Genomic DNA, 21,507 nt, shown 5'->3' with positions numbered 1-21,507 from the left:
TAAACGAAACAATTATACATATATATATAGCCCCTCGTACATAAAAGATACATATACATACTATCTACCACAACCCCCGTCGTATTCACCATTTACACACGTGACCTGTCGGAACGAAACAAACGTAAACATTTCGAATGCGATCAACAGACAAGCAAGAATCACATCTACACGAAACCACGGTACAGAAATACTGTTATCTGTTTTTTTTGCTCCACATTTCTTCGAGGTCCTTCCAGACTCGAAGTGAGTTATCGAAAATAGAGCAATTCTACGAGCCTTCACAGGTCCGACCGTAGCACAAGCGGGGGACCGACGGGCAGGTAACATAACGATACAACATAATAAGAGATGAGAAGAAGAAGAAGAAGAATAAACGAACGCCGCATAACCAGCACGTGTCATTTAAGCCCACAACACACCCCCCCCCCCCCCCCCCCCCCATTATGTACATCCATTTGTAGCAATAATAATAAGTAGGTAATGTGTTTTTGGCGCAATTGCGCTCCCGTTCGTGCGTACATGATCCCCCGTCTCTTCCCCTTGGATCGAGAAATAGGGCGGCGATTGGACTTGAACCTGACAACCTCTAGCGTTCCGTTCTGTAAGCAATTGTAAGCAATTAAACCCAAAAGCGTAAAGTATGTATCCATGCGCATGGCAACGCGGAAAGAGAGTGGAAGGGATAAGTCATACTTCCTAGCAAGGAATGCTATCCGCCTATGGATCGAACGCGAATGGATGTGCAAATCAAGTAGGCTGGGAGGGACAGTATGCTGTCTCGTGTGCGTGCGGTTCTAGTGCAATGAAACCAGTTAAGTTTACTTTCCTGTGTTGACTATTTCCTCTTATTGCGATTATGGTTGTACTTTAATTCTAACGGTCAAATAAATCTATGAGAATGCTAAACGGATAACGGATCGTGTCATATGTTTGTTGGTGTGTTTGTGAGAAAATGGAACCGAATGAAGTGATGTGACAGCTCGTGTTGTCGTGATGGCGTTGTCTTGTTTCAGACGGCAGGTAAACAGTCTGGCTTAAATATTTGCACAACATCATGTCATTTTTAATGTTTATTTTCTTATCAAACGAAAGAATGTGTACTTTATAAATATGTTTTGCTTTGCTCAATTAAGTATGAAATTGCTTTTCCTGTCTCTCACTTCATCAGTGGTGATGGGGGTCCACAACACACGTCCTCTTAACAACAATTCGATTGGAAGTAAAGATATTCCTGAAATAAAACAAGGGATGGATGAACTCGGTGCGCCATCTACGCAAAGTACCATCGCACACACCGGTGCACTTCTTACCAGCATAAAGGCGGCCGCTATGAACAGCGACTTAAACTTGACGTCCATCGTCGGGTCGGAGTAGTAGATGTTGTTCGTGTAGCTGGCGGTGTTCACGTTCCAGGCGCGCGTTATCGTTCCCTTCTGCGTCATCCGGTCCCGGTCCAGCACGCGAAAGTGTGTCTCCTTCGGCATGCGCAGCGCGTTCAGGAACGGTATCGGTATGCGGAACATCGTGTTAATGTCACTGTTCAGCAGCACGATCTCCTGTGACAGTACGCCGTAGTCCTGCTGGATGCAGCCGATCAGCTCGCCCGGTGCGGCCCACACCTCCAGGAACTGGTTCTTGCAGAAGCAGCAGAACACACCGCAGCCAAGATTCTTCTTGAACAGTAGCACCTCCTGATGGCTGCGGTCCACAAGCGACAGGCTGAACGGTCGTAGCGAGCCCCAGAACCGATCCTTCGGGTCGGACGTTTCTGATGCACCGTAGAGCGCTTCGTTTGAGGGTCCCCGTACGGTGAACCGATTGTCCGAGGCAACGCCCGATAGTACTGCAAAATGGGGTACGCGTCCGAAGTAGGATTATGAGCGATTGTTCAAAACGGCTGTTCAACGGTCTTACATTCGTTCAGCTCGTAGCTCTGCTGGATAAACACCGACGGCAATCCGTAGAGAAAGTCGAGCCCGGCACGTGGCGAGAACGGCGTTAGAAAGGGGCTGTTTACGGAGCGAATTGCGTCCCCGGGTGGGGGTGAAGGTATTCGTAAGCTTACTAGAAAAAGTTACAAAAATAAGCAATTTAATTTGCCTTCAATATTCCGATCGGTTTTGTTCATTGTTTCCTTACCACCGTCTCGTTCACGCTGCTGCGATTGTGGTTGTGCCGTGATTATTCGATTCTCGCCACTGTGCACTTGAAGGTATGACACACAATCAACGAAGGGTTATTTACCATCAATAACAAAAACAAACACACACACCCACACACCACTGTAGCAAAGCGCAAATAGTACGACTACTTACCGACAGGTGGCACATTGTTCGGTGGCGCTGCTAGTGCATTGTCGTAGTTGTAGTCCCAGCTCAGATCGAACGTTGGCGTGTCTGGACCGTAAAACTCCGGCGCCTGCTGCTGCTGCTGCTGCTGTTGTGGTGGAACTCTGGCAGATGACATCTCTCCCGTCAGCTGGCGTAGAGTGAACGTAGCAGGTCTTGGAAAGCGTCCGAAGCTACACTAAACCCATCCGCAGTGAGGGCCATCACTCTCGACCCATCGACGAGCGGTGCTTCTCGTTTATCTTATCGCGCCGTTTTCATTCGCGTATCATCACCAGTCATTGCTGCATTGATAGTGGCCCCGCCGAAGTGTTTGGAGTGGTCCCGAAAAACTGAAACCCACTTACACCGAGAAGCTCACTTTTCCGGGAAGATTCACCCGCCGAGGTGGACAGGCGTTTTGTTGTATTGAGTAATAATATGATGGAATTAATTTGGATACAACAACCATAAAGAAGTCAACCAGTACAGGAGGAGTTTTGTTTGAGTTTATTTTAGGTTTCAACAAATACTGACGCCATTGGCTTATTGAGTTTGTTAAGTGTGTTGTTATCTCGCATGGTTTGTAAACTGTATCTGCGTGTGGGTGTTTAGTTTTTTTTGTGTAAGTCAATTGTTTCCAATCGGTGTCCAATAGTGGGGATTTTCTTTCTCCCCCCCACACCCACGATAAATGCCATCAAGTGTTACACAGAGTAAATAATATTCTTCGCCACATCGTGCACCTAGTGCGCTTTACTCGTTCACCTTTTGTTACGTTTACTGCACGGTACGGCTTAGTGCCAGAAGTAAAGAACAAGTAGTGCGGTAATCAATTCCACATTGATGGCTTTGTGCTGCTGCTATCTCGTTATCGATCGTGCTCTGATCGACGTGGTGGTGGTTGAAACGACAACAAACAGGGCGGGGGACGTGTTGTGCCATTTAAAGACTTTTAAACGTACATTGTTTTGTTTCGTTTGTTACTTTGGTTTTGTTATTGTGTTTTTTGCTTCCTCTTCTTTTTGCCTTGCTAGCCATGCTCTGTCCACTACTATTGTAAAACTAATAGCTGCACTCAGTTCAATTTCAGTAGTTCAGTTGTTACATTGTCGATTTGTGTTATCTTTTGCCTGTCTTTTGGTTCGTTTCAGTGTGTAAGGTTTAACTGTGTCTACATGTGGCTGTTTTATAACCACTTTCATTTTGTTTCATACGTTCGTTATGTTTTTATTGTCGGGAGTTTTTTTTGCTTTAGAAGTTTTATCGGCTTTCTTTCCTTTCTCTTTCGTTTGTTTTTTGTTCTCCTGGTTGATGTTGTCCATTTTCATTTCGTTTTTTTCTTTTGAAAGGGATTTGCTGTGTTGCACTGTGTATGTTAGGTTTGTGTTCTCCTTTTTTTGTAAACTATTATTTATTTGTTTCAGAAACTTATCCGTACACATTCAGTATAATATATGTTTTTTTTGTTGTATATGTATAATAATTTTTTATTTGTTTATTTGTTCTGTTATGTGTCTCACAACTAGAGTAAGGTCGTCTCGACCTAGTCGATTTTTAGTTTAGGTTTTTTTTTTGTTGAATGTTACCAATATCCTTTTTGTCAACTTTTTTTTCCTCCTCCTTGTAAGTGTTGTAAATAATGGGATTTGACTAAAATCTTACTTATACAGAGTCACATTTATATTTGTATATATGTAGGGTTGTAAAAATATCGAACAAACCAGGAGCAAAGAATTGAGGGAACGAGCTCCAGTGACAGCAAGGGGTGTGTGTGTGTGTGGCTGGGTCTACACATACATACAAGGGGTGAGGGAAGTTGCGTTGCATGCGTTTGTATCAAACACAAAATCACTGATAGATATAGTTGATAACGTTACGCCGATTGTTGAACATCAAAGGGAACGTATTCTTCTGTCTGTATCGGTGTGTTGCTGTGCGTTAGTGTGCGTCTGTGTGTGTTAAACATACATACAGTTATCGATATGCGATTAAAAATGAGCTCCTATGCTATGAAATCGGTTGTGTCGCCTCAGTTTAGCGAAAGCGGCCAGGGAAGGTAAGGAATGGGAATTCCGCTAGTTGGTTTAATGCCACTGCGTCCGCCTGCTCAGTCCAGCACCGCCTCACGTTTCTCGGTATACCTGATCATCGTTGTTAGTTCGTTCGTTTCGTTCGTTTCGTACGCTAGCATTAGCCGGTGTATATTGTACCTCCCCCGCGGGAGCAAGCATGTATGTATGTGCCGGGCGCATTACCATTCTTGTACTGTACAGCCACCGTCCTTCCTTTCGATCGCGCACACATACGCTCGTATGTGGTTTGAAAAACTTAGCTCGGTAACATCGTCACAACTTCAATCGGGACATCAAGACAGCGGCCGAAAATGGAGTCATTTTCGTGTAGTATATGTGTGTGTGGGTCTCCAGATTGTGTGTTTGGGAGGCTTAATTTACAACGACACCGACCTCGACCATGGCCCGATACAGGCAGGGATTTTTGGCGCACTCGCGCGGCCCAAGCTGTGGGCCCGGGAAGCCCCGCAGTATCATCAGCACCGACCGGGCGGTCGTCTGACAGTCGGGTTGGTTTTCGCAAATGTTGTCCGCCTCGGAGAGATACTGAAGGTCGCAAACTTTCGGTGAAACGCCCTGCGGAGAAGAAGAATAGGGTAAAAGAGTGTAAGCAAAGCAAGAGTGCGGAGGGAGCGTATTACACTTACGCATAGGTAGCAAAGTTGATGGGCACCGCAGGCTGGCAGCAGTTCCTGGTAAATGTCACCGCTGAGCACATCTACACCGCGACACCGCCGCTCAAACGCATCCAGCAGTGGGCATTCAGTGGACTCTAGAAGCAGGGAAGGAAGAAAACGCAGCACCTAAGCAAGGGCGTTTCTTCGAGATGAAAACTTCCAAAAAGGGGCTTACCAACAACCAGCCCCCGGCTGTAATCATCCTCCATTTCGGGCTCTTCCGGTCCTCGGAATACCTCCTGGTATCGCTTCTGGGTGCGCTTTTTCTTCTTACTGTCGCCGTCAACGTCGCCGAGATTGTTTTCCACCTCCTCGTGCGCTACCTTCTCGTTGCCCTCCATGCTGTGTCTGGGGAAAATGAGGAAAAACATACAACCTGTATAGTGGCCACGTGAGCCTTAACCGATCCAACTTACTGGCTGTGATCGTACTCGGCCCGCTCCTTCTTCACTGCCACACGCTTAGCCTTTTCCTTTTCCTCACGGGGATGCTCCGGTTCAACCTCGTTTAGCTTCAGCTGATCATCGCTAACCGAATCCTTCAGCCGCTCCAGTGTGTGGCGCATCTTCTCGATACTGTGCGCGGTAGCCAACCGGTCCAGCAGTTTGTCCTTCAGCTCCTCCAGCTCAGCCGGCTCAGTGATGGTTCCTATGCAATGATAAGACAAAGAATTTGTTTATGCCCGGCATTTCACTCAACGTTCCGTCCGGCATACCTTCATGATCGCCCGCATACTTGACGGTCTGGTCCAGAATAAGATCTTCGATGTTTTTCAGCTTCTGCGCCATGCTCTCCAGCTTGCCCTGGTTGACGTTTTTCTTCTTCCGATCCTCATCGTACGTTTTGTAAAAGCTCAGCGGATACGGCACGGCAGCACCGGCAGCGGCACCGGCAACAGCCCCCGGCCCATTCCGGCCATCCTTTTTCCTGCGATCCATACCGAAGTACTTGTTCCACTGGATGGACTTTTTCGTCTTAAACTCGCCAATATCGCCGGGCAGAATTTGATCCTCCTTCACCACCTCCAGATTGGACCGCTTGCGCACCGATCGCTTCTTCTTCTTGTCGTCATCCTCACCCTCGAACTCTTCGCTCGAGTCCTCATGATCGTGCTCGTGCTCGTGCTCGTGCTCATGCTCATCATCATCCGGGCCTTCCTCCGAGCTGTGTTCATGGTGCTCATCGCTCGAATCGCGCTTCGTCTTGGCAACTTCCATCACCGCTGGCCGCACGGTCGTGGTGGAGGAGGTTGTGGCCATGCTGGAGCTCGCCGTAGAGCTAGCCGGCTTCGCCGGTTCACTCGATCGTTTGCGCTTCGGCTCGATCGGCGCTCCAAAGAGGGCCTGCAAATCCTTGGCCACCTTTTCATCCGTTCCGGTTGGGGCTGCGTCCGGTTTGGGCGATCGTTTTGCGACCGGGAAGCGCTTCTTGCGCGTAGCGGGCAGCCAGGGAAGGATTGGGAGCGTTCGCTTGCGCTCCTGCATCGGTGGACCGTAATGGGCGGGCGAGGGTTCCGATTCGGACATGGGGAAGCCTTGCCGCTTTTCGTACGGCCCTAACGGTTCCTCGTCAAACAGTTGCTGCTCGATTTCGTTCTCCTCCTGCTGGTACTTGTTCCACAGTCGCTGCAGACGCTCCTGGAACTCTTCCTCTCGCTCGTCGTTGTTGAGACGCTGTACCGCTTTGAGGAAATCATCAGACAGGTCGGGATGCGGGTACGCTTTCTCCTGCTCTCGCTCCCGGAACACGGTCGGGTAGGAGGATAGTTCTGCAAAAAGGATAAACCGCAATTATAGGCTGTAAAGAGCCAGCCAATCAGTTTCAACCCCAATAACTCACCATCTCGCTCCCGAAAGACGGAACGCTTGCGTGTGTCCAAGTCGTAAGGATCGTAGCCATCGTCCGGCTCTTCATCGCGCCGCAAATAGTTGGCCAGAATGCGGTTCAGGCGCTGTCGGTTCGGGCGAAACTGTTGCTGCTGCTCTTCGGTTGCTAGGGGAACAAAGGCAATCCAATCGTTTAATGGTTCTGTGGCGGACGGTTCACCTCGCCTACTTACGTTCCATCCAGTAGCCATCGTCGTCCAGCTGCTCGGCGGCGGCTTCCTCGCGTAACGCAAGCTGTGCTTCTCGGCGGTGCAAAGCGTCGATGGCAGCCTGAAAGTATTTTTTTTTGTTTTTGTTGGAAAATTTCAATTACATTTGTTTGCTGTGGGCGAAAAACAAGGCGAGGTCAAAGCAAATCATACCTGCAGGGAGTACGGCGAATGTTGCGAACCCAACACTAGCAGACTTGTTCCGAGAATCAGCAGGGAATAGATGGTAAAACCCGCCATACTGAGGGTTTTACTGAGGGACAATGTTCTGTGAGAGAAGAGAGAAAATCGGGGTGAGTTTGTATTGTTTTGATTATTTGATTGTTTCATGCATTAAAATTCTCTAAAATATTCAAAACTTAGTTGTTCACACCAGCGAAATGGCAAACCGTTCACCAGTGAGTAAACATAAACACTGAACTGCAGCCATATTTCTCCTTTATGTGGTTCTATTACAGAGGCAATGAGCAACGGAAGCAAACTCCATTTGTAATCGGCTTCCGCCGTAACCACAGCCGTAACCCACACTCCCTCGCTTTGTACGGTCACTGTTCGGGCTATTTCATTTCCACCAGCCATTCGTCACGTTTCTCGCGTTATTACAAAAAAGGTTGTATAATGCCATGCCGCATATTCTGTGGAAAAACCATCGTCGTGACCAACATTGAAAAATCGTTCCATTCGTTCTAGTCTCGGTGCAAATGACATTTTATGGGGATAGGCAACGCACTATGGGTGTGATGTGAAACAGAGTAAGGTGAAAACAATATTTCAACAAAAGGTATGATTGATAAGATTTCTGTCTAAAAAAATATATGTGTTTCTACTTGGTCAAGGTTTGTGATGAAACATGGACAATGACAGGGAAAATATAATGAAACAAAATATTTGAAACATTTTTATCATATTCCTTTGAACATGTAACATGTGGTTTTAAGTCAACTACCAAGCGTCTCCATATCGTAATATTACTTCAGTATTAGGTAGTAAATTATTATTTTATCGAGATATACTGTACTAAGTGCATTAAAATTTATGTACTGCAATGTTTAAACAGCACTTGCTCGTTTAATGTTGGCCACTGTTGGCCACTGTTTCTTTATATTTTTTCTGTATACAAACTACCAAGCGTCTCCATGTCCATAAAAAGCTTTTTAAAACATTGAAAAATATAAAATAATATTGAGATGTTATACCACTATCATTTAATAGTTTAATGTAAAAATGATAAAAGATTTTGATAGCTTCTAATAGATTTTCAAACGAAGAATCGTTTCCAGTTTCTATGGTCTGAACAGCGTCATTCTTGCGTTCAACCGCAACACAAAGTAGGCAGGGAAAAGCAAAGCTTCACGTGGAATGGAAGTCACAAGCCAGACCGCACAAACCTTGTTATAAGCTCATGGTTTATGTTGCTAGCTTTGGCGACATTGTGTGCACTTTGGATGCAAGTGGGCTACAAATCATAAAGTAGAAGAGAAAGAGAGAGATAGAGAAAAGAAAGAATGCCATTCGTATCTCGGGGCACACTAACGACGTGCTATGATTCAAAGTCAGCTGCAACAGGGCCGAACAGGGACGACAAACGCCGCAAGCAAGAATGTGCGCACGGTTGTGAAATACAATTCGCTCTCTCCATTCGTGTTCCGTGTGTATGCGTACGCGGGTGCTCTACCACCGAAATGTTTGCAAATGATCGGCTTAGTGTGGGTGACGGTTGCGGCTTAACTCATCCGAATGGCATGTGATTCATTTGTCTGACAGTGGCGGCAACAGAAAAGGGTGTCCAGCAGAATAATTCAGCACAAGCAAGGGACCACGAGGCTACCGGGCATAAGACAGGATGCTGCTGCTGCTGCTGCTGAGTGGGTATGTTGGAGTGGTTGTTGGACGTATTGGTTGACATTTTTATTGCCCCCCGCCTTACCGGGTGTGCTCAGCCCGGGGTTGAAGCGCCGAGACCCATCGATGGGGGCGAATACTGATTCGACTGATTATGACAGATAAGGGAGGATTAAGGGAACCATTTTCCACTCGAAAAGAGAAAGCAGCACTCGAGCAGCACGGAGTTCTTTAGCCTAATGCAAGAGTCCACTTCTGTCTCTGAAGCATGCTGGAAATAAACCATTCCCCGAAGCAATTTATTATAAAAAGCTGCTCAGAATGTCGGCTTAGAATGGGAGGGCGGTGATAGGGAGAATAAAAAAAACGAAGGCAAAAGTTCGAACGCGCCTCGCATGCTATTAGCAGAGAATAAGATTTACCCCACCAGAGGGAAGTGGCTCAACTTTTTACCATCAAAAATAGCACCATTTGCTTAGACTTAGAGAAGATGGGATTTGGGAAATGAAACAATGTCCCTAGAGGTGGCGAGTTCGAGAAATCGAGAAACTACTTAGTGTGCCCCAACCCTCTTCAAACGATTACCTCACGCGCGAGGCAAGGAAAACGAGAGGAGATGCTTTCTCTCCTCTTCGTCGGAGGTCTTTTGCTTGCGCTGAGGTGATGTAATAGTCCCAGCAATCGACGACACCGTCTCGTCACTGTTTATCTATTCATCCAATTTTCATCCCGAGCTTGGGCTTGCCTGCACGAAAGTTTGATTCGAACCTTCGGGCGATAAGTTTTAATCCACACTCGGCAAAACACTCGAGCGCTAGACGACGACGGTTCGATACTTTAGCTTTTTCTGTGAAGTTCTCTTCACAAAAGCTCGTTAGACCGGGGGTAGGGTTGGCAAATAAACCAGCGAACAGTTTACTGCCGGTGGTGATGTTTTCGCTGCGGCCAAGGTACAAACGGTGCGCCATCTTATCAGATGGCAACTTTATCACCATAGCTAGCGGTCGTTTGGATTGGGAGAATTTTCTAGCTGGTGATGTGGGTAGGTATTATAGACTAATTAATTCTGTTTAAATATTATAAACCAATACGCTTCTTGTCCACTTGCCTCCGGTTGCCGACGGTTTCCTGCCATCAGCTCAGAAAATTGTTTCGGCTTTGCCTCAATCTGTCAAACTACCGGCTGCAGTGTGTTCGGTGTAATCTTAATGGGATCTAGAAGGCAATCGGATTACTTGGTTAAGGGGGTTTTTGTTGCTCTTTCTTGCCGTTGTTGTTGGTGTTGTTGTTGAATGTTTTCCAATAGCTATAAGAAAGCTTGATGGGAAACTGGCTACACAAACACGTGACGTGCCGGAGGCTACATTTCGGAGGGTGTTTATTTAGGTCGGTTTTATTGGAGATTGGATAACAGTGAGGATGGGTGTTGGACAAATTGGATAAAATTTGCATTAGGTATCAACAAATTGAAAGCCGTAATTGTGCTGTTAGGCAGTTTAATGTTTGAGACAGTTGCATTAAAAGGTTTACTATGTGGTCAATTGCTCTATGAAAATGTTTAGTCCTTCGAACCGGATTTCGTATCGATAACGGAAGCTACAAACCACTGTACAGAGCGTTATGAAACTAAACAACATTCATTTTTCATCTCAAAAGCACCGAGACAAACTAGAGAAATCACAAATGCCATAAACGTATAAAGGCAAACCGCAACCGTGGTCAATGGGTCATTCCAACTCCAAACGTATCACGGATGTGCATCATCGCCCACAGAAAGCTCCTCATAATTCCATTAGCACTCGTCGCGCTTCGTTTTGTGTTGTAAAATTTTATTCCCTATCATAACCATTGCTTTATTGTGTGGTGGTGTTGTATGCGGATCGCTGACCCTGACGTACCTGACCGGTGGCAGTGGTGTAAGCTTTCGCACGGGACAATCCATTACACTCGACATGACAACACTCGGGTGTATTAAAGCATGTGTGCAACTGCCGTAGATAGAGGTTATAGTTCAGTGATAAATCCGGCCCGTTGTGGAAAGGCAAGGAGAAGATGAGGAGTACAATAATGCCTTGTTGCAGGCCCTCTGTACAATGGATTGGAAGCTATGCGGGAGTTTGTTCAATGACCCGTTGACATTCAACACCTGCAGGAGGGTTCAGATTCTGTATCTTGATGGTAAAATGGTACAAACGGATGATGTGAGTGGCAAATATTCATTTGTGTGTGTGTGTGTTACTGTTGACGGTAGCCATTCGTTCGATTTCGATTGAATTTCAAATTTCTATCCAACCCGTTTCACAGCGGTTTTCGTCCGTCCGTCCGTTATCAAGTTTTATTATTCAAGTGATTTTTAGCATTTTCCTTTAGAGTTCTAAGTTTTACAGCAAGACAATTTGGGGATGATGTTGGTAAACGTCAGTTTGATTGAGCGATCTGAGCCACTAATTTTCAGATTCAGTTAAGGCGTAAGTTGAGGCAAACTTTACCGATATTCAATAGGCTTTAAATAGACAAGAAAGAGACTGACAATGTTTTATATAGCGATACAACAGTGCCATTGTTCATCATATAACACTAGCCGTCATCAAGACCGAGTATGCTCGGGTTAAGGTAATTCGCTAGGAAAGAATGCTTTGTTGTGCAATAATGTAGATCACCATTAAATATGCTCCATAATCATGGAATTCAATAATTTATAAATAGTAAACGACGAGCTTGATTATGATATCTAAACGAGACATGTAATTTAAGTTTGATTTATTGTATGAAAATTGTGTGAAAAGTTGAAAAATCGCACCATTGTATAATGTTAGAATGTTGCATATGTCTTTAGTTACATATCATCGCTGCAAATTGATATAAACGTTATATATTTGCACACAAAAAAACGGCTCCAACTGGCCAACATTAAACCAACAATTTGACCAGAGATTGGCATCTTTTAGGGTCCTGCGCGATCAATAGCTAATCAAGCGTTCGCATTTCTATGCCCATCCCTTTACCTTATCGACTGTAGCTACAGGAAAGGACTCATCTGTAGCTCTGAATGAGAAAGGGGGGGAAATTGGACGGAATTGCAAATTTATGTCCATTTTTTATTGCCTTTAGTGCGACAACGCACATCCGGAGCGACGTGCGATTCGTTTGTGCGTTCGTGCGGTTATATTGGAAAGTTTTTATGCATCTACGCGGCAAAAGCAGGCAGTAGAAAACACAGGTACAGGGATTTACGTCTGGCTAAAGTTTATGTGTCATTCCGGATTGTACGAGGCTAGCGAAAGAGCTTCTAGTTTAACTTTTTTGTTTTATTTGCTATCCTTTGCTAGCTTTTCTCCCCGATCCTCGTTACAAGGGGCTTTCGGAATACATTTTCTCCCCCCCCCCCCCAGACGAGCAGTAACGTCGGTAAGGTCGTAATTTATTCCAGCCGCAACCCACAAACCCCTCACCATTGCCGCATGTTACCGGTGCGACCGTGTTTTGCAATTGCGACTCGGTGCGCTTGCAAATGAACCGCTACATCCGCTGCCTAGTAGTCGGTTTATGCGTGCGGATCGATTGCACAAGGTGCTGTAATCTGGCTAATTAATAAAACTCACCTCCACTGCCGTCAAACTCGTGTGATATGCTGTCGAACTCGTTCAGATCAATAAAATGATGGATGTGAGCTCTCGGAGCGCGTGCACACAGTAAGGCACATTATGGGAAAATGGTGTCGGGTGGTAACACACTGTCCGAGCAGATTCAACAAGTCGAGGTTTTGCGCACCCCCTCACGACACTCGGCGCCTCGGCTCACGTACCACTGGACCGTGGTCTGTTTTTACTGATCCCGAGCGGCTGATATATTATCGCCAAAAGCGAGCAAAGGATCCAAAGCAGCGATAAAGCCGCTCATTTGTTTGCCCGTGCCATGCTCTGCGGGGGTGCGGGTTGATGATGTTTTCCCAGCCACTCCAGTGATGTATGATAATTTGTTCACACTTGAGCGAGCTTAATAAATAACTTCCTTCCCGTACCCATAACGAACGAAGGCCTGCGTGTCGCGTGCCGTCGCGTTGTCAGGACAAACTGTTTTCGTAAAATATCCAATCAAAATGTGTCGTGTTGTTGTTTCATCGCAAAAAAAACAGTATGAAATAAATCTGCCTTTTGGCCATGAAGGTAGCAAACGAACTGGTTCGGTGCAAACACACTACCTTCTGGCCTGTCTCTGACCAGAAGCTTTTTCAGCGCAAAACGCTGAACGTTGGTCCTTTGGCTCGTGTGGGAATTGATCTTTCTGCTGCTGCGCTTATTGAATAAGCACCAGCAATCCTCCCGAGAAAGTGTGAAGGCGTAATCATTGTGTGGAAACGATGATGGTGTCGGGTTGGACAGGGACATGTGTGTGTGTATGTTTATGAAACGACATCCTTGGCAGTTTCTAGTCTTCCCACGATGACTACCGTCTTGTGCCAGCAGCATACACGAAAAGGTTACCAGTCAACCAGTCAAGGCAAGTAGACATGTTGCCCATATAGCTTTATCACGTGTGGGACTTGAAAGTTTGCTCATTTAATATGGTTTCTGATAGATGATAGTGTGTGTGTTTTTTTGCTTCTTCAATTTATTTGAAGATCATTGTGCAAGGAGCACAAAAAACCCTCTTCCTACACTATTACACTGGAAAAAAAGGTCGAAGCTGAAAAGCTCCTTTCATCTTGACCCTAACTTTAAGGCTGGTATTGGAAAGAAGAAAAGAAAGCATATAAAAACACACACACAAACTACGGTAAAAGGTGCTTTATTGATCTTGCGCAACCAAATCAGCCCACGTGACTCATTACGTTCCATTCCGTTCGGCTGGGTGGGTTGCGGGAGCGTATTTGCAAGTCTGAGTTCAAACCCGGCAATCAATAAGCAATCTAGTTGCCTGCCTGCCTGCCTGCCTGTTTGCCTTCTCGGTAGACAGAATGTTATTAAAATACTTTCGGCAGAATTTCCCGCATCTCGTTAGAATGTGTGAAAGCGAGTAGTGGGGGGAGGGGAGGGAGCGAAGTGAATTCCGCCTTCTCGGATTGCCTTCAAAATGAACTCCCACACATACATACGCGCTCGCGTGAGCTCAGCTGTTGTTGTGAGAAAAGGTGTGTGTGCACGTTGATTAGAGGATGTAGTTAAATGAAATTATTTTCCAATTCCTGGCATTGTATTTCTTGGAAGGAATCGAGCACGGCGGGTATGGGCACTCGAGTGAGTGAGAGCAAGAGATGAGAGAGACAAAAACTTACAAATTTAATACCATCCTCGAGCTCGGAAGGTTTCAGGTGCAAAAGGGCAAACGCGTTGCCTGCCGTACGCTTGCAGAAAGTAACCTTTGCAGCAGCAAAGCGAATATTGCCCTTGAGCCCCCTCTTTTACATGTTTAGAAAATACAAACACATTAAGTATGCTTTGGAATAACACAGCCAAGCAAGAAAGCAAAAAAAAAAAGAAGCTGCAAACGCTGTAACCCTTTTTTGTGTGGTAGCCGTACTGTTTTTCTTTTTCCTCCCTCGCTCACAAGGTCTTTTTTTATGAGAGCCGGAGGCACTCGTAACGTAAACATAAACCCTTTCCAGCAGTCGGCTTAGCGTGCTGCTCGTGCCCGTCGCCAAGTAACCTGATAAGCTCACCTTTAACGGTTAGGCAAACGAAGCGACCCGAAGAAACCCGCTCCATGATGGCCGTGTATAACTTGTTGCTTCTGCTGTAGCAGGCAAAACAGAGCCCCACCGCCCTTCTACTTTCTCTCCTTCAAACGCTTTCACACGGCCAAGCCTTCTGATGCTAGGCTGAAGCAGTACAGCGGTCGTGCAAAAAAAGGGTGTGGAGCAAGTGAGCTTAAAGATATGGAGAGCATTTGCTGCTTCAATTTCCCCGGACATAATTTGCTAGCTGACTTAGAGAAAGGGGATTTTTTTTTCTCGTTTTATTGGCACACCGGTGAGTGAGGTTAAACCCTAAGGGTCCGGATGTGCTGGAAAGCACGATCATCCTTCGCCAATTAGTAATGCCGCCCCATGCCTACTTCAATGGAGTGCTGAAGACATGCAACATGTCTGCCATACACTGTGCCATGGATACGGTGTGGCTTTTGCGTGTGGAGGGGGGATTATACTGTAGCAAGCATACATTGTGTAAGCTTAATTCCTATCTTGAACCGTGTTACACGTATAACGAGCTATTTTAGCGTCCTTCTTATAGCAAAAATGCCGAGCATAGCACAGAGATTGCCCCTTTTGTCGTTCGTTTTGTGGCTCTCCATTACATCCTCCTGTTTGTTTGTTGCGAAATTTGTGTCTTCGTTTTGCGTCGCCATCTCCCTTCCTCTCCCCGCTCGACGCTGCGACAAACAACACAAATGGCTACATCAAGTGTCGACCGCACATTAAGCGTATCTTATTACCACGCTTCGCATGACGATGACTTCACGGAACACAGACGCACAGGTCTCTTTCGAATTTTCACTCCATCTCCTTACAGCACACCACATCAACTCCGTCACAGGTTTGACACTCACCCTGGTAGCTTTCGTATGTAGTCACTGGCAGTCGCAGCGCTGTTTTTGTGAGCTACTGCTGGTACTTTGCTTTAACTTTATAATGTCTTTTCACCTAATGTCCTTGACTTGATTGTGCACTACACGCTATACACGCACTTATGTGTGTTTTTTACACTTGCACGCGGAACGCACGCAACACACCACCACTCGCACGAATACAGTGGAGGGGATAGGTTTTCAGTGTGCTGTCATCATTCTCCAGGGTGTCACCAGTTTGCCCCTCCCCCCAGAGTGCGAACGATATTCCTTGTACTGCCGAGCGTTGCGTCTAAACTGCGTACGGCTGGCAAAACCCGACCAAAGCGCCCCTATTTATACAGTTGCACGGGAGCGAAACCGTGCGGAGCTTTTCTTTCTCTCGGAGAAATTTCTAATCCCCGGACTCGAGGGTCATTAGGTTCTTGCACAGTGAACGAGGAAAAGGAGGAATTTTGTGTTGAAAGGCCTAAATATTGTTGAGGAAATACTACTGAAATGCATATTAAGATCTGTTTTGAAACAAGGCTTTATACAACATTTCCTGAAAATTAAGTGAAAAATGAAATGAATAATCTTTGATTGAAAGAACGTAGTTGAGATTTTGACCATTTTGTGGCGTGTTTTATTCCACTGTGATTACAAGGAGCATAAATCGATATCACTGCGCCTGCGATTGAAACGAAAGCTCTCGCGAACAAACATTGAGAGCAATCCATTTGCATTTCCATGTTGTTTTTCTCTCACTATCATCTTTCTCATTCTCTCTCTCTCTCTCTTGCTCCCTCAAGTGAATATATTCTGTTTTTGCTGCTGTTTCTGTTTGGTCTCGGAAATGATGAAAATCGGCTCGAAGTCACCCTCGATTATTTTCCCTACACGATTCCCTGGCGACCAATCTTTGATCACAGTCAAAGATATGCAGCTTGCTTCTCTTTTTCCCACACACACACACACATACACTCTTTTGTCGTAGTCTTCGTTTGCTATAATGCCATGCACTTGCACAATAAAAAAACGGTATATCCATTCATTCATCGGTTGAGACTTGTTTCGTGTCCGTGAACCGACCGGGAAAAGCTTTTACCGATGACGAGGACGAGCACAAGGGGCAGAAAAAAAAGCTTCCACAGCAACCTTCAAACAGGCCGCTGTCGGTCCGGTTTGGTAAGCAGCGAGCAACAGGAGCCGTTCGCATGGGCGCCTCCGCCACAACTCGTCGCTTCCGGTTGGGAAGCGAGAGCCGGAAGAGAAGGGTATGAAATAATTGAATTAATTTCACAACATCAACCATACACAGTGCCGACGCTTACGACTTGCCGACCGTTGGATTACGTTGGTGAGTGTGTGCTACCGTTAGCGGGTTTTCTTTTCTGTTTCGTTTTGTTTGCCGCTGCTCGTTGCTTTGCTTTCTCTCTTTAACGACCGATTTGATGGCGTGCTGCGTGTTACGAAGCACCTGGCGTCTCCATTCGCTGTAGAAAAGCGCGTCACGCGCGTCTTGGTACGCCTCCCCCGTGAGACATTCTGGAGGAAAGTATTTGCCGTCGAAAATAGCGTAAAGTATGTGCAGGAATGTTACGCCTTCTCGGGACCGGTCCCCGTAAATACCGATATCATACATCCACCGCTCCCGCGGCTGCTCGAGTGCGGCACTGAGAGCGCCGGGGACATTAATTTAAAAGGTAAGGCAGGATTATGCTGATGAACGATGACGTTCGCCAAACCGAACCAGGGGTTTCTTTGCTTTGGTCTTTTATATTGTTGTGAAGCCTGGCAATTCCACTGCTTTTTGCTGTGTGCCTTTGGAAAGGCAGAATGGTTTGCATGATTGCTGAGAGAACGCACTTGAATGATCAATTAGCTTGATTGATCGCGGTGCGTGCTCTATTCCCGGGAGATGAGGGTATTTTACCTTTTAATTAAAAATCTCTAAGGTAGGTTAGTATGGCCTATAAAATGCACCTTTTTAATGCATGTTTTATTATATGTTAAGATAGATATAAATCTGCATCCAAAGCTTTATTATATTAAAGTTTGAGTATCGCAATGAAATTAAATTATATTTGAAACCAATCGAGCAAAACAAGTTACAAATAAAGGAAAAGTATTTTCCTCTTCCGGGCAATCAGCTTCTCCTAATTAAAGATAAACACACCATCTCGAAGACAATCGAATCACAATCACCAATCAGCTCCAAAAATTTCAAACGGAGACTGACGGTTTAAATTGGTCTGCCGCTGCTAACCATCGCCGTGTTCCTTTTTGTCTTATAAATATTAAATTCAAGCCAAACGAAAAATTCATGCCCAGCAGCACCGGGTACGGTTTAAAACTGATTATCGGAAAGTTTTGCTTCTATTACCAGCGTACCAATGGCAGTTCGCAGAATTCACAGAAGCCCAAGCACAAACCAGCCAAAAATGGAAACAAAAAGCTCTGTGACAAGATGAAATGGTTTGTTCCCGAGTACTGGGAACGATGAAACGAAATGTCCGCTTTCAAACTGGTTAAGCAAGCGATACTAATGCCTAAAAGTTAATTCTGATCATTGCAGAAACGTCTTTCCAGCGAAATGCCTACGGTCTGGCAAGACGCATCTGTATGCACAAAACACTGAGAACGGAAGCTTGTGGAAACAATGTCCCTAAAAGGAAATAGATCATCGCTTTGGGATGCAAAAAACGAAGCACAAAAAAACCCAACACTTATTTCGTAGAATTGATCTCGAGAAGTAAGTGAACTATTTTTAAGCGTTCGATAATTAGCCGGAAGCTGTTTCGCTTTTGTCGACGAAAGTTCGTCCTCCGATAACGCCTCGCTTCAGATTAACGGCCCCAACCTTGAGCAATTGTTGGCGGGAGCCAATCAAGTATAAGCATTCGATTCCGATTTGGACGTCCGAAAACTCACCATGATGTGTCTGGTGTGGTGGTGTGGAACTTTCGATCCACTCAGCTCATCCATATTTATTCATCCCCGGGAATCCGTGTCCGTTTTTTGTTGGTGTGTTGTTCGCCTCTTATCCGCATCGACTGTGTAAGCTGGACTTCCAAAAGATTTTTGTGGGAACAGAGAAAGCGTGAGGTCGGATGCTGTACTGTACCGCCCAACCGGGCGTAACGGTGGTCACTTCGTGCTGTCGTCTGTGTCCTTCTTGCGAAGTGAAATCAATAATGAACGCACTTGAACGCTCGCTACAGCGCTACAGTAGCGCACTGCCGGTGCCTTCTTCCCACAGCCGTGGGGGCCATTAATCTTCGACCTCGGACACTGGATCGCAGGATGTGCTGCCTGGGTGGCTGAGTGTGAGCGTGTACGGATGCGAAGGTGGAAGCTGTTATTCCTGATCCGGTTGGCCAGTTGTTGGTGGTCCATTGTGGTGCGTTAATGCGCTGCCCGGCTGAGCAATGGTTGAAAAATTGCCATCCCTCTTAGACCACGACGCTATAGAATAGCTTTTGACGCTGGGTGCGTTGAGTGCGTTGGTCGTTCGGGTGTTACGGCCGGCAGGCAAAATAATATTGCCTTTCTGCGGTGAAGGACTGCTGCGTTTCTGAAGTGCCACACACAAGTGAAAAGAAACTCATGTAATGGGTGTTTTTATGAGGCAGTTTTCTATGCTTTGAAGCCCAATATAATGGTTAAAAAATGTATTTAATCAACTGTTAAAAGCGTCATGCTTTGCTATTTGAAGAAGTCCCCTAATGTAACACTAAATTTTCACACGAAACATTTACTCACTAAACACACCAGCTTACCAGTGATTCTCTCAAAACCCATTTGTACCAGAGGACCATCACGCTCGAAGGAAGGAAGTGACACTCGCTATTGTTAACTTTTGAGAGTGATTTTTTCTAAGTAAATGTCACCTTTGCCAGATTGAATTGCTATGACAACTACTTAAGGTTTCTCTTTTTCCATTCGAGAGCATACTTTCCGGTTTTGATATGAATCTTCCCCCCCTCCCCCATGATGATGGACAGAGAAGAGCATTTAGTTGGTAGTGCATAACCATAGTAACCATATGGGGAAAGTTGAGCTTTTGTGGTACTGAGCGAAGCTGTTATGTATAAAATTTACTCGTGCTAAAAGTATCAAAGCATTTCAGTGCAGATACAGTTTTTTTTTTGAGAGGCGATGATATTTTTGTAAGTAATTAGACCTTGGAGTAGTGGAGGAAAGTTGTTTTCAGGTAAAGCCCTTCTGGGAAGAGCATTACGGATTACGACGGGGAGAGTGAACTTCTAAGGGGAAGGTGGGTAAATTTGTTTAATTTGTTTATTACTCGTTCAATGGATAACAATGGATCCGTGTGAATGTTCTTAAGTCTAATATTAGATTAAAATAAGTAGTAAGATCATCTTAATAATTCGCTTCTAAGGCAGTTTTTAAAGGATTGCACTGAGGTTCCAAAATCAAACAAATGACGAACTTCGTTAAACACCCTAATCATGGAGTTGAGGGGGTCTCTAGATCCATATCCAGTTCGACTACGGTTCAGGGCAAGTAACGGACGAGAGCGAAGCTGAACAGCAGGCGCGTAAAAGTTTAACTGCTGGAGTAGGGAAGGACAGTCGATGTTATTTTGCAGTAAACCAGCCACAAATAGTTGTTGTGCGGTACGGCGTCGGATGTGGAGCGGTTGCAGTCCGAGGAGCAGAAGTCGCGATTCATAAGGTGGTAACTGACTGCCAGGTGGCCAAGGTAACAAGCGTGTTGCGTATCGGGATAAGCGACGCTGTATCGATTCCATTCTCTCAGAAAGTCTATTATTAAAGACGGACACTTTGTCGTAGGGAAAGAAGGACACCGAATTTGTTGATTTATTTCACCTCGTAGTAATAGTTATTTCACTATAATAGTAATTTCTGTAAGCTGGAGCAATTTCTGTAAGCTGGAGCAACGTCCGCTGTAAGTGCAAAATATTCCAAAAATGCTATAGGCTCTGAATTCCACGAGGTGTTAGAAATGGTGCTTACAATTCCTAATTTATGTTTTTAATTCATGAAAAGAACATAAACATTCATAGAAACTTAAAAGTTTCAACACATTTTCTGTTAAAACATGAGTGTGAGATAATGTTTACACATTTTCATGGTCGTTGTATTTAAAAAGTCTCCAGATTTTTAACATTTTTCTTAACGTGTCCGTCTTTACCTACCTTCCCTTACTTGTTAATGTTCCGTATTTGAAATGATGCTAACGGTACTTGCTTTAAATTAAATAAGATTAAAATAATTTGTTTTTTTGGTGAAGAGCGAAGTGCAACCAAGGTACACATGGCATAAACGCAGCAAACAATGAACAATCTGTATGTTTCGCTTGTTGCACGCCTTCGCTAAAGCTTTCACTACGATGAATGTTAAGGGAAAGCGCAAGAGCAAATGCACAACAAAAAAAAAAATACTTCACCACAGCAAACGCACATCCAGGACCATAATCCTTCGTCTGCTCGAAACCCTCGAAGCTTACAAAGTTCGCCAGAACTTCAATCTGCCGCACATCATGGCGTATTGTATCACGAGAGCCGAGAGACCTTCGCCAGTTTTGTTGGTTTTATTTCAACCACCTCGTTCTAGCCATGATGCGCGCGTGAAATATGGCGCGCCCGATCCGTCACCACCACCTGTCAGAACGCTCCCCCATTTCCCATTTCATTACGCACTAATGCGTCTCCCGTGCTCTCCCGGCTGTGGACGTGGTTACGAGCCGGCTACACCGCTACACCAATTTTTATATGCCCTTTAGAGCTTCATTTTCACCGCCTCCTTTTATGATTGCTCGCTACACCGTGTTACATCGTGTGAAAAACAAGAGTGAGTGCAAAGAAAGACACCGACAAGACATTGTCGTGTATGTGCGCTTCATGACCGGCGTGAGCGAGCTGCGCTGCTTGTCGTAAAGCATAAAGTTGGGGCGCT

At 45.4% G+C, this 21,507-nt stretch overlaps 1 protein-coding gene across 1 annotated transcript; it reads right to left on the bottom strand.

Annotated features, from left to right (window-relative positions):
* Nucleotides 1–1,060: 1,060 nt before the first annotated feature.
* On the bottom strand, nucleotides 1,061–15,912 carry LOC1270290 (uncharacterized). The gene is made up of 14 exons (XM_061640536.1): nucleotides 15,566–15,912; nucleotides 7,331–7,445; nucleotides 7,142–7,238; nucleotides 6,922–7,074; nucleotides 5,798–6,850; nucleotides 5,499–5,730; nucleotides 5,258–5,430; nucleotides 5,053–5,177; nucleotides 4,784–4,981; nucleotides 2,319–2,529; nucleotides 2,143–2,208; nucleotides 1,918–2,067; nucleotides 1,314–1,846; nucleotides 1,061–1,234 (listed from the first exon to the last, which is right to left on the bottom strand). The coding sequence occupies exons 2-14, from the start codon at nucleotides 7,415–7,417 to the stop codon at nucleotides 1,202–1,204; spliced, it is 3,111 nt and encodes a 1,036-aa protein (XP_061496520.1). The 5' UTR covers nucleotides 7,418–7,445; nucleotides 15,566–15,912; the 3' UTR covers nucleotides 1,061–1,201.
* Nucleotides 15,913–21,507: the final 5,595 nt, after the last annotated feature.

The sequence above is a fragment of the Anopheles gambiae genome, chromosome 2, assembly GCF_943734735.2.
Source record: "Anopheles gambiae chromosome 2, idAnoGambNW_F1_1, whole genome shotgun sequence".
Taxonomy (NCBI): Eukaryota; Metazoa; Arthropoda; class Insecta; order Diptera; family Culicidae; genus Anopheles; species Anopheles gambiae.
The sequence above is the reverse complement of the archived record's forward strand: the minus strand, read 5'-3'. Positions and strand labels throughout refer to the sequence as shown.

Coding starts and splice junctions, on each gene's coding strand:
- LOC1270290 (XM_061640536.1), bottom strand. CDS start 7,417: ATGGCGGGTTTTACCATCTATTCCCTGCTGATTCTCGGAACAAGTCTG. Junction 6,851..6,921: donor CGTCTTTCGGGAGCGAGATG/GTGAGTTATTGG, acceptor TCCTTTTTGCAG/AACTATCCTCCTACCCGACC. Junction 2,209..2,318: donor GAACAATGTGCCACCTGTCG/GTAAGTAGTCGT, acceptor CATACCTTCAAG/TGCACAGTGGCGAGAATCGA.